At 40.5% G+C, this 23,545-nt stretch overlaps 1 protein-coding gene across 4 annotated transcripts in view; it reads right to left on the bottom strand.

Moving 5' to 3' along the window:
* TTC13 (tetratricopeptide repeat domain 13) overlaps window positions 1–23,483 on the bottom strand; it is a 77,523-nt gene extending 54,040 nt beyond the window's left edge. Inside the window, exons 1-4 of one of the 4 annotated variants that reach the window (XM_055147657.1) lie at window positions 23,059–23,483; window positions 9,712–9,806; window positions 4,944–5,019; window positions 2,917–2,987 (exon numbers count right to left, since the gene is read on the bottom strand). In XM_055147657.1, the coding sequence (XP_055003632.1) occupies window positions 2,917–2,987; window positions 4,944–5,019; window positions 9,712–9,806; window positions 23,059–23,467 (651 nt within the window). In that variant the 5' untranslated portion in view covers window positions 23,468–23,483. The remainder of the gene's footprint in view (window positions 1–2,916; window positions 2,988–4,943; window positions 5,020–9,711; window positions 9,807–23,058) is intronic. The other 3 variants (XM_004620313.2, XM_055147659.1, XM_055147658.1) reach the window with 3 other exon arrangements.
* Between the last annotated feature and the right edge of the window lie 62 nt (window positions 23,484–23,545).

The following is a 23,545-nucleotide window of genomic DNA, read 5'->3' as shown; positions in this document are numbered from 1 at the left end:
AAAAGATCATGTGCAAATGGCGATCCTAATAAAATCTAAGTCCCGTAACCCCATTTGTTTTAAGTTTTCTATAAATGGAATAAGAGTTCACACTTTGTTCCTTCACACAGAAGTTCAAAAGCTGTACAAAGAAAAGTTTTGTTAAGAGTCAATGACTCAAAACACCTGAACGTTTGTGAAGTTATCACTTCACAGATTTGTTAAAGGATATTGACTGAATTAAAAATACAGAAACAATGCATGTAAGGGGAACCTTGCAAAAAGCAGGACCTTATATCCATTAGCATGAATTGATAAATATGATTTTCCAATGATAACCAGTTCAGTCCTAACTTGAAAAGTAAAAGATAGTAGAGAAGCATCCATGCATGCTTGAAGAAATATTTCACTCTTCTAAAATATTGGGTAGAAAAAAGCATTTAAAAATTAAAAACACAAACAATTTTATTACTGCAAGAAATATAGTCACTGCATTTGTCAGTAGAAAAAAAGATGTTAGACTGAGAGACTTATTCACTGTCACTGTCATCCGTTGCTCATTGATTTGCTTGAGTGGGCACCAGTAATGTCTCCAGTGTGAGACTTGTTGTTACTGTTTTTGGCATATCGAATACGCCACAGGTCGCTTGCCAGGCTTTGCTGTTAAGGCGAGATACACTCGGTAGCTTGCTGGGTTTTCTGAGAGGGGTGGAGGAATCGAACCCGGGTCGGCTGCATGTAAGGCAAATGCCCTACCCTCTGTACTATCACTGCAGCCCAGAGACTTACTAAGTTTTCAAAATATAATTTAGTCATACTAACTTATGCAAATTTCAGTTCGTGTTGAGAAAAGGAGGTTTGGTCACTGGAGAAGCAATAATTATTGTCATCACTTGTACCTATTTGTACAATTTCTTATAAGATTTACTACCTGAAATTTGAAGAAATCAACAAAAATCAATAATCCCTCTTAAATTGGAATTGTGCTAACCGATTTCAAACATAAAAGTTTTAATGTGAAGATATTTTGTTCAAAAAGCAGGATTAAGTTTCTTATTAAATTCTCTGAAAACTTTTAGCATTTAATATCAAATCCTGTGTTTTTCAGCATATAAGTCATATAGTAGTCATTTATAACAATGTTACAAATTTCTACTAAGCTCTATCTGCATGTCTCCAAATTATCTCCTATTTACTACAGTTGTGCCATATAAATAAAATTTTCCACAGGTATCATGACATGTAAAAGGCTGGCAAAAAGAAAGAAAAGGTTAAAAAAAAAAAAAGCAAGCATAGCACCCTTAGGAAAGATAAAGACTCTTGTTGCTGTATAAAATGTTTTACAGGGGTTAGAATGATCAGAAGCTAAGGGTTCAATCCCTGATACCACACAGTCCCCAAGTATCATCAGGTAGAGTCTAGGAGAATACAAGCACTTCAGGATGTGGGCATGGTGGTTGCAGTGCCCAGCACAGGGTCCAAATATCATGGTTATTTTTGGATCCCTAGCACTGAATAGTCTGGTCCAGTTGGCTGTGAGTTGCTGGGAATGGTTCCCCTGAGTACTACTTGGAGGACCTCTGAAAAAAAGTGTTATAATTAATCTCCCAGTTGTTTCTTCTGTATACCGTGTACCAGCAGTTGTATTTCAACTACCTGCTGTTTGTCCATTCCTGCCCCAGCAAAAACAAACAAACGAACAAAAAAAAAAAAAACAACCAACAAAACTTGAATCACCAGAAGAACAATCCAACCTTATAAGCCATACATTCGCAAACATAAACTTCCCAGCTGAAAGTAACCCATTATGTATAAATTAATGAAATGATATATTACATTTCAATATGTTAATCCTTTCTTTAACCAAAAATATTCTAATTACTTTCTGAATGCAACTGTAAGAGAAAGCGATTGTACAACAATACATAGACAACACGAAGAATATTAAAAGCCATTAAAACCCTAAGGTTGTAGAAAACTACTGAAAAACATTTCCAATATTAAATAGTTTTGGAGATAGTTAATAACATCTAGATAGACAAACAACTGGCTAGTGTGTGGCAAAGTGGATTAAAATTTGAGCAACTAACTGCAGCTCATGTTTTGTTCGTAGTACTCTTCTGTACATAGATCAGTCAAGCATTTAAAAATATATAGCTAAATAATAAAAATGTAACACTGATAACATTAGACTGTACTAGGGACTTTGCAAATTCTTTGCATACCTTCACCAGATTTCAGTGCAGTAAACCAATCAATAAAGGGCCAACATTCCCACTGAAGTTTCATAAGGATATTTTACGATGAGAAACAAATCCACAAAGGAAACTGATGTTAACTGTGCAGATCGATTCCTGAATTCAAAGGTAAGCAAATTATGAGATTTCCAATGTCTACATCTCAAGGAAGATATTGAGTTAGAGGGGAAGGTAAACTGAGGCTAATGTTTGTCCTTTTGAAACCTGTGTCTGAATCCTATCTCTGCCACTTGATGACAGGAAGAGCACAAACAAATTGCCTGGCCTGGTCTTCTGACTTCATTCTTCTCATTTAATATAAAGTACCACAAAGATTAAATGGAAATGGGCCAGAGAGATTTTCAATGAGTAGGGTGCTTGCCTTGCACACGGCTGACCCAGGTTTAATCCCTGGCATCCCGTATGGTCCCCCAAGCACAATGAGGAGTAATTCCTGAGTGCAGAGCCAGGAGTAACCCCTGAGCATTGCCTGGTGTGGCCCTAAGACAAACAAAATAAAATTAAGTGAAAGTATGCTAAATACCTATACCTGCACTAAGAAAATGCTGTAAGTTGACTTCCTTCGCTTTTTTTGCAAAATCTTAAAATAAAAGGTCTATTTTACCACCGCACATTCATTATGCATAACTGTTTCTGTCAAAAGTATACACCTGAAAGGTACATTATGAAGAATAATTACCTGAAGCATTGTTGAAAAATGTCTTATTGCTTCATCATAGAGACCACTGCCAATCAACACATAAGCAATAGCTATGAAATAAAATGCAAAAATATTAAAGGACGAATACAGGATCTCAAATTGGAATCAGTAAATAATTTTTTCACTGAGTCTTAAAAGACTACACTTAAGATCAGAAATGACTAAGGAAAAACCAAAATAAGGTAGTTAGTAAGATACTATTAAAGTCTTCTGTGATTCAGTACTTGCTAATCAGCCTTCTAATCCCATTCAGATTTAAATTATTAAACTCATCTATAAAATATCTGTCCACAAGAAATAATTCTTTATCCATCTTTCTATAATAAATATCTATCGAATGAACAAATAAATGAGCCTCAAAACTATAGTTTCAGGAAATAGATACCGTACTTAGGAACATGTTTAAATTGTTGTCCGTGTATAGGTTGTTGAACTCTGCCAAAATAAAGCCAAATGCAGTTTTCAAATCTATCTAAAAGTAAACACTTATTTAAAAAATCCCCAAACAACCCATTAAAAAAACCCTCAAATTCCAATCTTGCACAAATAAAAATTAACTATTAGGATCAAAATGTTGCTGTGAATCCAAAGACATAAAGAAAAAGAGCTGATGTATCTAAAATTCTCATAGAAATAATTACTAACCAGAAACTCCACACGTCTTTGCATTACACTAGTTGATAGCAACTATTTTTACAAGAAAAAAATTAGGGAGGTGTGGAGTCTACTTGGATGATTCTTACTGCAGGTAATTGAGAATGACTAATACAAGAAGCTCAATCAATGTGAAAGGCATTTGCCTACAGAAAGAATAAAACAATTATGTGTAAATTAGAAAAAATTTCTGCAGATCATTTGGGCCACTGGGCTCTATGTGAGAACAGGTGCCTATGTGAAGTCTGTCAGCTGCACCATTCTGTTCTGAGGTCTGTCCTGCTGAGGTTCTTTCCTCAGAAATATTAGAGCTACACTATCAAGGAGACATAGTCACAGCCTGCTAGACACTGACAAAATCAAAACACCGTCTAGGAAATAGGTACATGGCTACCAGTAAAGTTACTGGTTCTGGTTCCTAAAAAAAAAAGCAAAGAAAAAAACTATCCATGAGGAAGATGGTTTTTGGGTTTTTTTTTTTTTTTAAACAGACCCATTTGCAGATTTCAATCCATTTAATTTTCCTATACCCATAATAATTCATATTATGACTAAAACTAATTTAAATATAGCTACCTTATTGAACAAAATGTTAAGATAGCGTGACTCTATTCTGCTTTCCTTTAATATTGTTTATTGGCGGAAATAACAACACCTTTTAATATTAACAGCTTTTTCCATCCCTCTCAGAGATCCCAGCAAGCTACCGAGAGTATCCCACCCAAATGGCAGAGCCTGGCAAGCTACCCGTGGCTTATTCGATATGCCAAAAACAGTAACAAGTCTCACAATGGAGACGTTATTGGTGCATGCTTGAGCAAATTGATGAGCAACGGGATGACAGTGATACAGTGATAAAAACTCACTGCAAAATTATTAATTTCCACCTGTTTCATGAATAACAGCTCAGAAATCACTACCATAATTATTAACTTCCACATAAAAAGATGGAGAATAGTTCTTACTGAACTATCCAGCTAAATTTTTTACTTTAGTACATATAAATATGGACCTTCTCGGAGACTGAAAGTTCTATTTAAGATCAAACCATTCATGGGGCTGGAGCGACAGCACAGCGGGTAGGGCATTTGCCTTGCACGCGGCTGACCTGGGTTCGATTCTCAGCATCCCATATGGTCCCCCGTGCACCACCAGGAATAATTCCTGAGTGCAGAGCCAGGGGTAACCCCGGTGCAACGCTGGGTGTGACCCATAAAGAAAAAAAAAAAGATCAAACCATTCATATTAGCCAGTCTCTGTGCTTTTTCTGTTCACTATCCTGCCTACTAGCTCTACATCTAATTGTATGTCCTAGACAATCCGACAAGAATGTGTCCCACTTCAAGATTCACCTAGTTCTTCATTTGTGCTGTCATTATCAGTAGCAAACGGGAATCTCTTTTGTTCTGCAATAGACTTGGCCTGGCTCTGAAAAAAAATACAAAAACAAGAAACACACATAAATTTTAACTTATTACAAATAAAAAGAACTATAGAAAACCTTTATTTCAAAACATTAAAACTATCTAATAAAGCCAGGAATACAGATCAGTGGTAAAGCTCATTTCTTGCAAGTATGAGGCCCAGAGTTCAATCCTAAGTACCACATTTAAAAAGCAAAGCTAAAAAAAAAAAAAGCTACAGAATCTCAATTTAAAAATAATTTTTAAATAAAAAAATCATAAAAAAAACCAAAACTACCAAGTAAAATAAACCTGGAAGTGAAAGACAATTACTAGATGATTTTCACCCAAACACAGAACATAAATACATAAAAAACTGATAAAGCACAGTAAAAATAATTCTTAAGCTGTGAAAAACATGGTAGTTACTATAGGGAAAGGGGGATGGGTACAATGGACAGAGGTCATTTTGATATATGATTGCACTAGACTTTGATACTGGATACAGTGCCACGCACACATGGAGATGTAAATCTGTACTTGTAATTTTAAAGAACTGTAAACCAATGTAAATAAAATTGGTTTAAATAAAACTTTGAAAGGCTACATTTGGGGAGTAGGAGATAGAGCAGTAGATGATGCTCAGGACCATTAGGTACAATTCCTAGCACATGGTCCCCCCAAGTATCACTAATGTATGTAAGCCAGGACACCCCCAGCACTACTATCTCTAACACCTTAAGGTCTGAACATCACATCCTTGAGAACCTGTACTTGATAGCAGACCAGGTTGGCTGAGACTCATTGATGGGGCCCTCAACCTGCAGAACACCTCGTGGGACACACTCACCCCACATGGAAGCAAGAAAATATTCACTTATAGTCATATCAATCACATATGTTAAGGATAACTTGTGAGGGAACCACTTTACTTCTGCCTCTTATTATTAGTGGTTCTATTTCTTGGTACAAATATCTGTTTATTTCCAGGAGGATTCATCTTGCTAGCTGCTTCAACATTCCCCAATTTTCATTGTCTATTTAATGCCTCAATTATATTGTAAAGGTCACACTCAAGTTACCATTCCTCCAATGTAGCATAATAGAATTCTGATTTTTTAATTATAAATTATTTAAATAATTTTTAAATTATTAAATTATCGTTTAATAAATTATTTTTAATTTTTAAATTATTTAGGCCTCCTCCTGCAAGGAACTTAGGTTAACTGAATTACGCCCACTACAGCGCTCTTGCTCCTAGGGGCAATCTCTATCCATATCGGGGCACTCCCAATCCTCTGTGTTTATCTTTAACCTCTCCTTTGTGTTCTTCTCTTATCTGTTAGTCACAAACATCTCCAATTCAAGTCAAACTTTCTGATGGCTCTGAATTTTGTATATGTAACTGAAATACTGCTTTTCTCTTTCCTTTATATCCTCTGCATATTTTTATTTTAGAGCAATGTCCTTTTTATATAGACACAGGAAGACAGTTAATGCTATACATTTATAACATAGGAGTTATCTCTGAAATATGTACTCCTGGGCATCTATCATACTTGACTTAAGCCTCAGTTGCCCTTTGATTGACCTTAGTTCCTTACATTCCACAGTGGTACCACTGAGGGACTTGGATGGACCCAGGGCAAGACATAAGCTGCTCTGGCTTTGGCAGGGGACAGCCTAAATACCAGAGCACAGTCATGGAACAAACTCTGACATGACACAGAAGAAGTAACTGAACAAGGACCCTGTTGGAGTTAGGAAGAACTAACCGGGCCTGAGTATTGTAGTCTGGGAAATATAGCGAGATGTCTTCAGGAAAAGCCACACTTTGTATAGAAAAAAGCCAGTATCTCTTACTGTGTTTACACAAAATGATTAAAAATATTATTAAGAATTAAAGTTAATGATTGTTTAAATGGATTATCAGTAAAGGAAAGAAGAAAGCAATATGCCCTTAGATGGAATTCTGCCCTTGGGTGGATCTCCCAGAGAGAATTTAGAGTGCTGGAGCCCCTATGTGAAATTCTGTCCTTGGGTGAATCTCCTAGAAAAATGTTCCCTGAAGGAAGGACTTTATATCTGTTCAGTATTTATGTTAATGGTCAACCACATCTGCCTTCCCCCAACCCTTCACAATTTCTCTATAATAATCCTGATGGATTTGAATAAAGTGCCCCTGATTACCAGCCTGTGGCCCCGTTCCTTCGCCCATTAGGCCAGGCTACGGTCATTGGTCCTGATGCACCAGGGGAGCCCCCCACCACAACGGGATGGTGACTCAGATATCTAGGTTCAATCCCCAGAATCCCATATGTCCCCTGAGCACTGACACAATAATTCCTGAGTGAAGAACCAGGAGTAACTCCTGAGTATTTTCAGATGTGGCCAAAAACAAAGACAAAAAAAACAAACAAAAAACACACACAAGGGGCTGGAGCAATAGCACAGTGGGTAGGGCGTTTGCCTTGCACGCGGCCGACCCGGGTTCGATTCCCAGTATCCTGTATGGTCCCCTGAGCACCGCCAGGGATAATTCCTGAGTGTAGAGCCAGGAGTAACCCCTGAGCATCACCAGGTGTAACCCAAAAAGCAAAAAACAAAAAACAAAAAAACAAAAAAAAACCACGCACAAATACAAGCTAAGACACAAGGGGTGTCTCACTTTTGGCAAAACTATATAGTGTCAAAAAACAGTATCACTTCAATGATATAAATTCATCTTTTTTTGCTTTTGTGCACATTTGGTCTTGCTCGGGGTCTACTACTAGCTCTATACAGAGGGCTCACTCTTGGCAGTGCTCAGGAGACATACATGGTGCCGGATACTGAACCTCAACCCCTGAACTCTCTCGCTAATCCTTAAATTCCTTCTTTTAAAAAATTCACAGTCCCTGTGTTTATAGACATGTAATAATCAAATAAATCAAGAAAAGGTATGCCAAAAAATGCATATGCTACTTAGCTAATAACTGGTATTTGTTAGTCATGATAAACTGCAGTCTGTTGAGTGTCACTGATTCATTAATGCACCTAACATAATTAAGGCACTGCCAATTGTATTTGCTCTATGTGTAAAATCCAGAGAGTCATGATTAAACACAGCATGATATTTTGGTTTGCCAATAAAACAAATCAATAAGTCACTTCTGGGTCAAAGATAGTATGGAGGGAGAGCAATTGCCTTTTACAACCAACTCAGGTTCGACCCCCCAGTAACTCTGAAGCTCTGCCAAGAGTGATACCTGAGCACAGAGCCAAAAGTAAGCCCTGAATAAAGCAGGTGTGGCCCCAAAACAAAATAACAATAAGCCACTTCTTAAAATACAAGTCTAGAAGAATACCCTATAACAGGAGAATCATAGTTCTCAATTCCTCCATTCAGGACTTCAGAAAGAATGAAATATCTGAAAATTTTAAACTATGGGTATGATTTGCACTTTATTCTTTAATAATTTGTGGGTAACTATCAGCTCTTTCTTATTCAATTCTATTCCTGAGCATTTTAACACGTGGGAAACTCACAAGGCTTCCCCAAGCTGAAGCAGACGTATTAACACATGAAGTCATAACGGCACAATTACACACCTGGGAGTGAGCAAAATAAGAAGTCTCACAATGGAGACGTTATTGGTGCCTGCTCGAGCAAATTGATGAACACAGGATGACAGTGCTACAGTGCTATAATAATTAAAAAGTCTTATTGTTTCATCTAATATTTAATGTCATTTGTATATCATTTGTCAAGTTTTGTGCAAAAAAAAAAAACCTATGGGATGAACAAAAAAAATTTTTTTAAATGAGGGCAGAAATAAAATTCCATAAAGAAATAATTCGATCAAGCAACATCAAGTATATACTAAATGCACATCTGATTTAAACTACCTTTATTATATTAAAAACAAAATATCATCTTTCATGTACAGATAGCTTCTGTGGACATAGGTGAGTAGATCAGGAAAGTTTAAACAAACAGCCCCGCATTGCTAATAAACTAACTCAACTCCATCCTTCAGATTCTGCTTATAATTCAATCCCCAGAAGGTATCTTGACTTATTCCCCTAATTTAAGGGAAATTATGTTGACTCTGTTTTTCTTCATGATTTGCATAACTGTACTTCTTTGTTTACTTACACAATTACTTGGTTAGTAATCATAGAAATCATGAGTACAGAGATGAAAGTTATGTGGCTCCTCATTTTATTTTTGTTTGTTTTGGAGTCACACCTTGAAGTGCTAAGGGCTTACTCCTGGCTTAGTACTCAGAGGACCATATGTGATGCCGGGGATCAAATCCAGGTTGGCTACATGCAAGGCAAGTACCTACCAGCTGTACCACTGCTTCTGCCCTGGTCCATCATTTTATTCCCAGTACTTACAAAATTTTAGCATATAATAGGTGCAAGATATATTATCTAAAAATTGAATGAATGAAGTGACTAAAATATAGGAGACAATTTCAACCTAAGGGAAATGAAATGCTACCACTGATACCTCCAACAGGTTACTAACTAGTGTCAACTCAAACCAGAAATGCAGCAAGTAGAAATATTAAGTTATCAGTAACAAGTTACCTCATAATTCTAAGAATCTAATAATCACCTATCATTGGTTGAGATTATAATTTACGTTTAAACGTGTTCAGTAGTAATTAACTTGCTGCTACACAAGACAACCCCTTCTATTTTGAATAACTAGAAAGAAGATGCATACCAGAATCTTTTCAGTGTTGAGGGAAAGTAAAGAGTCACAGGGTAGTGATCCTTTGGGTTCGCAGTCTGAGTCATGGAAGTTCATAAACGATGACTCTGGAAAGCAAACAATCTTTGTTATTCTGGTGCCCCATGTCGACCACGAATGATTCCTCGATGCAGAGCCAGGAGTAAACCCTAAGTACCACAAGGTAAATAAATAATTTTTTAAAAAAGATAGTACCCAATAAAAGTGCACATCTTTCATGCAGCCAGCAGTTTGATCCCTAGCACATATGGTCCCCTGAACCCTGAAAGCCTCCCAAAGGTGGCTGAGGAACCCTAAGGAGCACTTTAACTAAGTGCGTAAGTACTGTAATTAAGAGTTATGTGTCAGTACCACAACTTAGCCATTGCAACAAGTGAGAAAAGAAGGACGGGAAATGGAAAACCATCACCTATGAAAGAAAAAAGCAAGCTTTCAACGTTGGTTAGTTGACCACATTTTTTTTTTTTTTTTGCTTTCTGGATCACACTCAGCAATGCACAGGGGTTACTCCTGGCTCATGCACTCAGGAATTACTCCTGGCGGTGCTGGGTGACCATATGGGATGCTGGGAATCGAACTCGGGTTGGCCGCGTGCAAGGCAAACGCCCTACCCGCTGTGCTATCTCTCCAGCCCCGACCACATATTTTTTAATATAACAACACCAAGTCATCTTTACATGCTTTGGGAGAGACTTCATGAAAAATTTTTATACAGAATGTTACACCACATACTATAGCATTTGTCCCATGTAAAGCAGAATCAATGTCGCATAGATTTAAAAATCCAGGTCATTTATCATTTGCTCTCACAAAGAGGCATAAAAATAACATTCATTGGGGCTGGAGCAATAGCACAGCCGGTAGGGCATTTGCCTTGCACGCGGCCGACCCGGGTTCGTTCCCAGCATCCCATATGGTCCCCTGAGCACTACCAGGAGTAATTCCTGAGCGCAGAGCCAGGAGTAACCCCTGTGCATCGCAGGTGTGACCCAAAAAACAAAACAAAACAAAAAAAATAACATTCATCACTGAAAATAAAACATGTCAATGAGTGTACAGAGCTTTTAAAATGTACAATCCTAATATTGAAATATCTATATTTTAAAAGCTAGTGAGACCAAGGGCTAATATCTTCATAGGCCTTGTGCTACAAGAAATGACTTTTATTAAACCAAGAACTTTCTGAAAGATGTTTCAGTAGAAAAAGAGGCAACTTGCTTCCTGGCAACACCACAGTGAAGTGAACAGAGTGGCAAGAAGCTCGGTAAATGTCTTCACTACTCTGTGACTCAGTCCCTGAGTTAAAAATAAGCTAGCTACATGAAATAAATAAATCCCACATACGTAAAGTAAGAGTGAAGAGAGTTAGAAAAATTTAAGAGGAGAATCTGAATAGGCCTTCGTCCTAAAAAAGGGAATACTGAATTTATATTAGAGAAATAGATACTGCTTAAGTGGCTGCATTAATAAGTACTGCTATGAAAATCTCTATGGAAGGAAAAACTAAAAACACCAGATCAGATATATAAGATTCAATATGGATGAAGTGTTAGTTTCTCATTGCAAATGCATAAAACCCCTTAGCAGGACAGGAGTAAACAAATCTTTCTTACTGAGTAGAGGACAATCATGGATAGCACTCTGAGTGACTGCCATACTTAATGTAAAGTGCTGATGAGACTTTCTTGCCTTTTAAAGAAGCTCCTTTAATGTTTCTTAAAAGACTGATTTCAAGGCTAGGAATTCCCTAAGCTGGTGCCTATCTCTCTGGAACTCTAATGTTCCTTCAAATATGAATAATAATCTAGCTGAATCTTTATTAATTTATAAATAATATTCATTAATAAATGTATTGATATATAGTTATATCATACAACATATTGTATAATATAGAAGTATACAGTTATAGCACTGTCCTCCCATTGTTCATCAATTTGCTCGAGCGGGCACCAATAATGTCTCCATTGTGAGACTTATTACTGTTTTTGCCATATCAAATACGCCACGGGTAGCTTGCCAGGCTCTCCGAGAGGGACAGAGGAACTGAACCCGGGTCGGCTGTGTGCAAGGTAAATGCCCTACCCACTGTGCTATCACTCCAGCCCCAATAAGTTATAGTGTATAATATATAATAGTGTATGATATACACGATATTGATTTATTAATAATATTTATTAACCTTTATTAATTTATTAATCTGAATTCATTACTATTGGTGATAATTTATATATTTCTCTTCTTTTTTTTTGCTTTTTGGGTCACACCCGGCATTGCACAGGGGTTACTCCTAGCTTTGCACTTGGGAATTACTCCTGGCAGTACTCGGTGACTATATGGGATGCTTGCTAGGAATCAAACCCGGCCTGGCCACGTGCAAGGCAAATGCCCTACCCGCTGTGCTATCACTCCAGCCTTAATAATTTATATATTTCACATAAATCTTAAAATGCATTAATACATAACTATTTAGATTATTTTTAAACTTAAATACCTGTAGAAAACATATAACTTTTGAAAAAATTGTTTTCATTTATCAATTTATCATTGACTTACTATATTGTGGAATTCCAGGAGTTCAGCTTTATTCAACTCTTCATGTGCAGGTGTCACCACCTCCACAGTTAAAAACAAGACAGATCTATCCTAAATATGAGATTTTTTTTTTTTTTTTTGCGTCACACCTGGCGATGCACAGAGGTTATTCCTGGCTCTGCACTCAGGAATTATTCCTGGCGGTGCTCAGGGGACCATATGGGATGCTGGGAATCGAACCCGGGTCGACCGTGTGCAAGGCAAATGCCCTACCTGCTGTACTATTGCTCCAGCCCCAATATGAGATATTTTTAAACAAAGAAATATAGTAAGGGAACAACAAAGGCCAAAGTCATCAGAACTGAAGATTTTATCTATAGAACATGGTAGGGCAGGGAAGTGGGAGGGAGGGGTCCCTGGAATACTGGGGGAGGGAAGGAGGCTTTCTAGTGGTGCTTGCTTGTGGTTACTGGAATGATGTTTCTATGAAAAGTATGAGTAACAATATTTTAAATCCCAGTAACTGAGTCATTCAAAAGTATGCATAGAAAATTCTACCCACAGAGACTATCAATAAAAATTTATAACTGGAATACTAATGAACTGTGGGAAATTTTTACTATTGTGTATGTTCTCACAATGGAGACGTTACTGGTGCCCGCTCGAGTAAACTGATGAGCAATGGGATGACAGTGAGAGTGACAGTGTGTGAGATAAGATTTAAATAAAATATGATTCTATTTTAAAAATTAAGCTAGCTAGTTTACAATGTCAAACCGAGGGGTGGGAGGAGCCATGCCTGGTGATGTGCTTCCAGCTTACTCCTGGCTCCTTTATGGGATCATTCCAGGTGGGCTAGGGGACCATACATGGTGCCGAGAACCCAACTGGGTCAGCCAGTGGAAGGGAAGTACCTGCTGTACTATCTCTTCAGGCCTTCGCTGTCAAATTTACTGTCCTGTACTCTATTTTACTTTTTTCTTTTTTTTTAAAAAAAAGGTGGAGGATGAGGTGGTGAAAGAGGAGGAGGAGGAAGAGATTTACCACAAAGCTATATATTATGACAACAGATAATCAGGTTAAAGGGGGAAAGGCGCAAGCAACCATATTAACACACAGTGTTGGACAGCACTGTTTTGTCCTTACTCCTCCCACAGGAAGTTTGGGTTTGTTGAGCTACTACAGTGCTCCCAAGCACACCCAATTCCATCAGGTACTCCTAATCCCCTGTGTTTATCTTGAACCTCTCCTTGGTTAAATCTCTTCTCCACCACCTGTTAATCACTTATATCCCCACATCAGACCTCGTAACTTGTAAAGTCAAACTCTTCTGAGGGCTATGGATTTTGTATATGTAAGTCAAAGACTGCTTTTCTCTTTCCTTTATGTCCTTTGCATAGCTTAGAGCAATGTTCTTTTTGTATATATACAGACAGTTAAAGCTATGCTTTTGTAACTTGGAAATTAACTGACTCCAAATAATACTTATTCCTGGGCACCCATCATATTTATTTGACTTGAACTTCAGTTGCCCTTACTTCCTAAGACCCTCAAAAGGAGGGTCCCGACAAGAGACTTGGATAGACCCAGGGCAAGCTGTAAGCTACCCTGGCATCAAGAATGGAAAGGCCAAGTGCCATAAGAAGTATAATAATAGCATGGTCTTGGAACAAATCTGCCATGACACAAAAAGAAGTAACTAAATAAGGACCCTGCTGGGGGTAGAAAAGACTAATCTGGCCTGAGTCTGGAATATATAGCAAGATGTCTCTAAGAAGAGCCACCCTTTAAACTCAATATCTCTTACTGTGTTCATACAAAATGACGAGAAATGTTAGTATTTAATATGATTGTTTAAATAGATTACTAGCTAAGGAAAGGAGAAAGCGATACACCTTTACATGGAATCCCACCCTTGAGTGGATCTCCTAGTAATCTACAGTGCTGAACCCCTAGATAAGATTTTGTCCTAGAAGGAGTTCCCCTGAAGAAAGGACTTTCCACCTGTTTATTATGATCATGTTTAACCTATGTGTACCCCCACCCTTCACAGTCTCTATATAACACTGTGAAACTTGAGAAAGAGGTCACTGCTTACCAACCAGCTTGTAGCCCCTTTCCTTGCCTTTGTTGCCTGTTTGTCCATCACCATCCCCAGCCTGGGGGGGTGGTTCTTGGCCACCAATTGCACACACGTTTGAACTCGCAGTGCGGGTTACCATAGTTGCTATGGCCGGACATAAAATTACATTCCTAACTTCCTTATAAGCCAGACAAATAAAGGAAATAGTGCTTGTCATAAAAATTTCCTTCTCGGGGCTGGGAGGCCAGGGGAGCACCGAAGAGATTGTACATGGATAAAGCACTTGCTTTACATGCAGCTGACTGGGTTTGATACCCCACACCCCATATGCCCTTGAGCCCCACCAGGAGTGATCCCTGAAAGCAGAACCAAGACTAAGCGCTGAGCATCACTGGGTGTGGCCCCCAAACAAATGAAACATTTCCTTCTATGGGGCCAGAGAGATACTACAGTAGGTAAGGCTTTTACCTTGCACACGGCCTACCCATGAGCACTGCCAAGAAATGAGCACTGAGCACAGTGCCAGGAGTAAGCCATGAACACCGCTGGGTGTGGCTCAAACCTCAATCTCTCCCCTCCAAAATGTCCATGATTTCCTACCTCCAGGGTACTGCAATGATTTAAATGTGGGAGCAGGGCCAGAGCGATAGTACAGCAGGTAGGGCATTTGCCTTGCATGAGGCTGACCCGGGTTCAATCCACAGCATCCCATACGGTTCCCCAAGCACCACCAGGAGTAATTCCTGAGTGCAGAGCCAGGAGTAACCCTTAAGCATCACTGGGTATGACCCCAAAAGCAAAATAAATAAATAAATGTGGGAGTAATAAAATTAATTTCACTGATTTAAAAAGCAATTACTTGAGGCCAAAGAGACAGTACAGTAGATAGGGTGTTGTCTTGCAGGCAGCCGATCTGGGTTGGATCTCTGGCACATCATATAGTCCCATGAGCACTGCCAAGAGTGGACTGATCCCTGACCATATGAGTAATCCCTAAGCACTGCCAGGTCACTGTCACTGTCATCCTGTTGCTCATTGATTTGCTCCAGCGGGCACCAGTAACATCTCCATTGTGAGACTTGTTACTGTTTTTGGCACAACGAATATGCCACGGGTAGCTTGCCAGGTTCTGCTGTGCGGGTGAGATATTCTTGGTAGCTTGCCAGGCTCTCCGAAAGGGGCGGAGGAATCAAACCCGATCGACCGTGTGCAAGGCAAACACCCTACCGCTGTGCTATCGCTCCAGCCAGCACTGCCAGGTATAACAACAAAATCAAACTAAACAAATAAAAATAAAAAGCAATTACTTAGGAAAGGTATTTTATATGCTGACAACATGTACACCTGACTGTCAAAAATACAACACAACTGGGGGCTGGAGCAATAGCACAGCGGGTAGGGCGTTTGCCTTGCACGTGGCCGACCCGAGTTCTAATCCCAGCATCCCATATGATCCCCTGAGCACCGCCAGGGGTAATTCCTGAGTGAAGAGCCAGGAGTAATCCCTGTGCATCGCCAGGTGTGACCCAAAAACCCAAAAAAAAAAAAAAATACAACACAACTCAGTTATTTCCTTATCTTTTAGGAATTAATGAATTGTGAAAGGAAAATCAGAAACTCATGCTTTTGTTTTAATATGATATCAATTTTTATTGTTATTTATTTGTATTCATTTCACATCTTTCAAAGAGCTCAATTTCAACTTTTGCAAAATTAAGGCTTTTTGAGTTTCTGTGGGGTAGAGTTGGGGCAGAGTTAGAAGTAATGTTTCCATTGCTTCCTTTATTTCTCCATGCCATGATCCTAGCTTAAGCAGTGGGCAGGTTTCAGTCAGGGAAGGCAGTCCCCAAATTTCATTACTTTCCTCAAACGCAGAAAACCCATCAAATGATCTAGAGTGACACATAAAGCTTATACAGCTTATATATTATATATACGTAGAATGTATATCTATATGTATAATTTGTTAAATCACTATGAGTTACAAAGTTACAAAGATACTCATGATTAAGTTCTAGGTGAACAATGTTCTAACACCAATCCCTTCACCAGTGTCTACTACCCTCCATCAATGTTCCCAGCTTCCCTTCATTAAAAAAAAAATTAAATATGACCTTGGTATCTACATTCTGAGAAAACTGAAAAAAATTGATAGTAGCGACTGGTTTCTTCTTACTACACTTCTAGGTCCATATCACTGATCAGGACCAGTAAGTCTTCAAACTCTCTTCTCTACCATTATATAGTTTCCACCATTATGAAATGTTTTTTTATACCAAACTAGTCCCTTGTGTGATAACCTATTTATTTCTGTGGCTTCCTTTATCTATGAGATCAAAATGCTGAAATGCTGGTTGTGACAGACAAGGCCTGCACTGTCTTTATAATCTCAACATTCTTCTAGAGAAAATCATGCTAGACTCAAAAAAAAACCTCTGGAAAAGTAAACTCACATTTAAGATTACTAATTTCAACTAAGAAAATTACTCCAGGCTGTAGATTAATCATTTAACTATTAAAATAAATTTTAAATTTCTTTCAAGAACAAAAAGGCATATCTAATATAGATGAATGTTACATTTGAATAAGATGCACTTAAGTAAAAAACAGCAAAGGACCTGAATTCTTACATCAGTAGCCAAATTATAATGTACTAAATCTCAGTATTCCAGATCCTTAGCCTAGAAGATAGCTAAAAGGTTTAGTGTAGGTGCAAAAGAAATAGCTCAATAAACTAGAACAATATTGTTTTCCATGCAAGAGGCCCAAGTTCAATTCCAACATGCATATGGTCCCCTGAGCAATTCTAGGAGTGATTCCTGGGCAACAAGCCAGAATAGCCCCTGAACACTGCCAGGTGTGATCACCAAACAAAAATCAACAAAAATCAACAAAGTGCTAATGCATATGCTTTGCATTCTTTTTTTTTTTTTTTTTTTTGCTTTTTGGGTCACACCCGGCAATGCTCAGGGGTTACTCCTGGCTCTGCACTCAGGAATTACTCCTGGCGGTGCTCGGGGGACCATATGGGATGCTGGGAATCGAACCCGGGTTGGCTGCGTGCGAGGCAAATGCCCTACCTGCTGTGCTATCTCTCCAGCCCCATGCTTTGCATTCTTTTTTTTTTTTCTATCTCTTTTCTCTTTTATTGTTCTTGGCTGCCATGAACAGAGCATCTAAACAGAAACTACCTTAGGAACACCAGGAGTGTGCCCTGTAATATACTGCTCAGTATGGAGTATGCTGATAATGAACAAATGCTAGTAATCTGTAAGTTGCCATCTTCTCTTTGTTCCCAACTGAAGAACAGAAATCTCAGTAAACACTTTAAAAATTTGTCTTTCTTCTTATATAAAATTTATACACATCCATAGTAAAACTAAGAAATAAAAGAGGGCAAGGGAACTAATACAGTGGGAAAGTTACTTGCTTTACAAACAACTGACACAGGTTTGATCCTCGGCACCACATATGTCCCCTGAGCCCCACCAGGAGTGATTCAAAAGCCAAGAGCTAGTCTTGAGCACATCTGGGTAGGTGCCCAAAACCAAATATTTTTTTTAAAAAACAGAAAAGCAAAATAAAGAAGATAAGCTTTCAAAAAAAATAAAATAAAGAAGATAAGTTTTCTTCACTAAGATGTAACTTTCAGTGGCATTTTAATTTATTAATACAATAAAGAAAATTGATACCATTCTGCACATACTGTATAATATTTTCTTTTTTCTTTTTTTTGCCCAATGCTTTTCCTCTTTTTTAAAAATTTTTTAATAGTTTATTTATTTATTTATTTTTAAAAAGTTATTTATTTTTAATTAGAGAATCACCGTGAGGGTACAGTTACAGATTTATACACTTTTGTGCTTATACTTCCCTCATACAAAGTTCGGGAACCCATCCCTTCACCAGTGCCCATTCTCCACCACCCGTAAACCCAGCATCCCTCCCATCCTCCCCAATCCCATCTCCTCCCCACCCCACCCTGCCACTGTGGCAGGGCATTCCCTTCTGTTCTCTCTCTCTAATTAGCTGTTGTGGTTTGCAATAAAGGTGTTGAGTGGCCACTGTGCTCAGTCTCTAGCCCTCATTCAGCCCGCAACTCCCTTCTCCCACATGGCCTTCGACTACAATGTAGTTGGTGATTGCTTCTCTGAGTTGCCCTTTCCCCGGAACGTGAGGCCAGCCTCGAAGCCATGGAGTCAACCTCCTGGTACTTATTTCTACAGTTCTTGGGTGTTAGTCTCCCACTCTGTTATTCTATATACCATAGATGAGTCATGCTTTGCATTCTTAAGGCCCAGATTCAATGTCTAGCACCACATGGTTACACACACACACCCCAGATCACACACACACACACACACACGTGCACACACACACCCACACCTCAGATCTCACACACACACACACACACACACACACACACACACACACACACTCCAGATCTATTACATTAGTATGTCATATTAAGATATAAAACTAAGATCTCTCCAATCTTACTTTACTCAGTCTTTGCACATTTCACTCTACCAGAGGGCTTCTCTGGTCACTTCTCGGAGTCTTTGCATTACTCTTTATTCTTTGAAGCATTTATCATTGGCCCCATTTTATTTCTTGCTAATTTCTTCCTCCACCAGAACATAGGCTCCATTAGGAACTCAGCCACTTGTGCTATATCCCTGAGTCTAGAAAGTGAACAGCATCTAACAGGTATGCAAACAGCTTTTCAGGGAAAAAGCAGACCCTTTGGTGCTCTGTCATCGTCACAGTCATCCCGTTGCTCATTGATTTGTTCGAGCGGGCACCAGCAACGTCTCTCATTGAGAGACTTCTTGTTACTGTTTTTGGCATATCCAATACGCACGGATAGCTTGCCAGGCTCTGCCGCTCGGGCTCGATACTCTCGGTAGCTTGCAGAGCTCTCCGAGAGGGGCAGAGGAATCGAACTTGGGTCGGCCGCGTGAAAGGCGAATGCCCAAACGCTGTGCTATCGCTCCAGCCCTTTGGTGCTCTAGCTCAAAAAAATACTTCTAATGAAGGATTCTTCAACTGATGTAAACATAAATTTGTAGAAGGCATTTAGAAATAGTTTTTAACAAACAAATCTTAAGGGTGCAAGATTTTTATCATTAATAGATTACTAAGATATCCTACTATTATACATGTGTTACTGAGGAGATAACACACGAGTGGTCAGGAAGCCAGATGCAAACCCTAACTCAGCTCTTTAACATGGAACATTTCTTAATTTTTCAACCTCAGTACAACATAGACCTAGATAAAATCTAGGTATGTTAGGAGGATTCAGTAAGAACATAGCACTGTTTTAACTATAAAATTGAGGCACAGGATGGCAGAAAAAGTTGTTCCTTATTTCTTACTACAATTAAAAACAAAGCAAATAAGAAATTAACTTCTATTTAGTTATATTGTGATTTTTTTCCTTCTTTCAGAAGTCTGTTGTTACAACATACCTTTAAAATAAAAAGAAAAATATGAAAATGTACTGGAAGAGAATCAGTTGAATGGGTAGCTAGGAAACAGAAAAGCTCAAGCTGCGTCTTAAGGACCGGGGGATCTGCTGTGCTTATAGTTTACGTAGCTTTAAATCTAGGTGGACTTGGTTTACTGAGCATGAAGTTGCTCCCCGGGCCTGATTCATTGAAAGGTGGTCCACATGGTGTGCTATCCAGACCAAGGGCTCCCAACAGCCACTGTCATTAGTCCTGTAATTACACTGAGGGTTCAGTCCTAAAAGAATACAAACATAGCTCATCAGGTATATAGAATGAGACCCACGCAGGCATCAACTCACCATCTGAGACATTTCTGAAACGCTGGCCTGCTTGTAGGTGTACCCTGTAAGGAGTTGGTTTGAAATGGATAAGCTTGGAACCAGACAGGCCAAGAAGTAACAACAATATGACAAATAGTTGATGAGAAAAGATTTGTTCGATTCTAAAGAATTGATTAGCTCTGAATCCTGGCACTTACCTATACCCTTGTGCTGATCACATGGCCTCTGGATACAGACCATGAGCCATAACAGGTTAAATCCTTAATTTGTTTCTACATCTGTTCTTCACAAGTCAGAAAGGGACTGAGAAAGATTTCATATGGTCCAGTCTCTACTTAGCTGTCTGAGGTAAGAAGGGAGAAACAAGAAACATTTTGGGAATCTCTACAACAAAGATAGCTTTTGTCACATCTTGTAATCAGGGAAGCTAAAGGAAATAGCTAAAACCACAGCAGAATATAAGCAGCTGCTTCTGGAAAGCTTTCCTAGGACAGACAGTGGCAGCAGCCACCAAACCACTTTAACACCTATTGCCAGCTCCTATAATATTTGCATCAGCAAAGGGAAGCTCTCTGAAAGACTAATACCATACATTTGCAATGGCACATTTTTAATTGCAGACATACAAAATACTACAATGTAAGAGGCAGAAAGAGCAAACATTTAAGTGAACTATGCTTAAGGCTTCATAATACAGTGTCCATCCTCTGAGGTATAGAACATTATGTAATAATCTCTATATGTGAAAGTAGGTGAATACACAGAAGCCTTCCTCCAAATGTCTAGTTTCTGTGAACCTACGTTACCTGGGGGGAAACACTGATAAAGATCAGAGATGGCACAAATTAAGACTCTTAGAAAAAGACATAAACCTGATGCCACAAACTAAAATGAATCACCTAGATATCAGTCAATTCCATAGCAGTGATTTATATCTTCTAGTATCTAAAGACTACAGGAGGGGAGGGGAGGAGAAACAAAAACTTGCACAGTACATACCTACCACATGTCAGTGAATACTACAGACGTGTCCTCCTACCTACAACCATGTAGAGTTTAAGACAACCCTTTGCCTGGGGCCTGATCATCTTGGCGCCTCCTTTCACACCTGCCCACCTTGGGCAATAATGACGGTCACTGTGCCTCAGTTTCTTCATCTAAGAATAGCCATGAGGTAAAAGTTACAGAGAAAGCAGGCTAACCAACTTAAAGCTCTTACAACAGCAACTAGCATACAGCAAGCCCTCCATGTATCAGCTGTTTCTCACTTTTACCACAGCATCCTTGGGAAGAAAATAAACCTTATAAGTTACTACAGTAACAGCATCTTTCATTTATAGAGGAGTTAATTTTGCAAAGGTGGGCAATTAACTTGTTCAGTCACGGGAAGTAACAGGTAAAATGCCATTCTTGTTCTACTCTGCAATACCGACTACCTTAGCCAAGACCTCCTGCAAAATAAGTCAGTTATACCTCAGAGAGAGACTGGAGGGTCAGACTGTGCTGAAAGGAAGCCAGAGTGTGCTAATCTTAACCTCTCACCTCAACAGCAAGGACAAAATACTTATACAAAGTTAGAGAAGTACTGCTGTCTCGCCATAGGCACATGGCTAGTGAGACTTGCTTTTGAACCTCAAAAGCAAGTCTTGAGGAAACACCTAGGGGAAAGGGGTGAAAGCAGGGAGGAGGAGTGCAGGGAAGATCAAAAGGAGGGAAATGAAAAGCAAAGAGATTTTTCTATAGAATTGAAAAACAAAATACTTGTGTATCTTGCCCCTGAGACATCTGCCAAGATATTCTGGATGAGACCAACAGAACCTAAGCTAACGAATAAGCTGGCCTCGTTCCAATACGCACAGCTGTGCCAGGCAGGGACTGAAGGCCAACAGGCCCCTTTTTATCCTCCTGACAGGTCAAAGGTCAACCTTACCTAGATGCCAGGCACCAATGAGCAGAACTAAACAGGCTTGCTCTGTGGTTCTCGCTCAACTGCTGGGCTCGAATTCTCAGAGTTGCTTTTTAATTTTTCCAGTGTTCATTTTTTAAATCTTTTTGAAGCTGTTCATAATTGGATCTCAGTCACACAGTATTCCAACACCCATCCCTCCACCAGTGTGTATTTCCCAGCACCAGTGTCCCCCAGGTTCCCCACATCACCCCCCACCCCCTGCCTGCCTCTATGCTCTCTGGCAGGCACCCCCCTCCCTCCCTCCCCCCTCCCTTCCTCTCTCTCTCTCTCCCTCTCTCCGTCTATCTTCCCTCCCCCCTTTGGGGGCATTGTGGTTTGCAATATTGATACTGAAAGGTTATCAAGAAATTCCCTTTCCCTCCTTTTAACCCTCGGATCTTGTCCAGCGTGGTCATCCCCAGCTATTACTGTCATAGGGGTGGGCTTGTCGATCTTTTACCTACCCTCGGCGCAATGGCTGGAACTGACCCCAGACGTGTGCGAGGTGGTGTTTGAAAGAGACCATCAATCGGGGAAGTCGGGAAACCTGGTTTCCAGCCCGAAGACGAGCGGGGCATCCCCCCCGGTCCGCGCGCGGGCCTCTCCCCCCTGGGCCTAGTCGTCCCCGTCCGTCGGTCACTTTCGAGCTCGCAGGGCACCGCGGCGTCCACGGCCGACAGGGGGACACGCCAGGGGCAACCTGCCATCTCCGACTCTGTCCTCTCAGGAGTGGCCCGGACTCCGGCGACCCCGCCAAGGGGCTGGGAAGCCGCTCGGCTCTTTTCTCAACTCTCCTTACGAGAAAAGGGCGCGCGGCGCCGTGGGGACGAGCGGCGGGAAACGGGCCCCCGCCTGGCCCCGGGCACGGTGGGCTCCAACCTCCCGCCGGCGGCCACCAAGCCAACCGCCAGACCCGCCACTCCGAGTCCCTAGGACGCCCGCCCCCCGCCGCCCACTCACCGCCGCACTCGGCAGAGTACTGGTCCCCCCAGTCTCCGGACGGCGGGCTGCAGCCGCCGCCGCCCGCCGGGGCCTCCTGCTGCTGCCGATGCTGCAGCTCCTGCTTCAGCAGCGAGAGCGGCGAGTAGTGCTCGGTGGCCAGGGCGCCCGGACACAGCCCGGCTGACAGGACCCCCAGCAGCAGCACCAACAAGACGCGCCAGGCGCCGCCAGCAGAGAACACAGCGCCTCCCCAGCAGCAACAGCAGCAGCAACAGCAGCAGCCGCCGCCGCCGCCGCCGCCGCCGGCAGGTGCCATCTTCCCGAAAGGCGCATGTGCAGCGGCCTCCCCCGCGAGCTGCGGCCTCACCGCCCTAACCCACCGCGGCAGGTGAGCCGTGGCCAGTGGGCAGGAGCAGGGAAATGGCATTGCCTGCTGGGAGTTGTAGTCCCAGCTCGGCCAACCTCGCGCCCTTTCCCGGTCCCGGGACTACGATTCCCAAGAAGC

This window comes from Sorex araneus, chromosome 9, assembly GCF_027595985.1.
Source record: "Sorex araneus isolate mSorAra2 chromosome 9, mSorAra2.pri, whole genome shotgun sequence".
NCBI classification, from domain to species: domain Eukaryota; kingdom Metazoa; phylum Chordata; class Mammalia; order Eulipotyphla; family Soricidae; genus Sorex; species Sorex araneus.
Note: the sequence above shows the minus strand (reverse complement) of the source record. Positions and strands in the feature narration are given on the sequence as shown.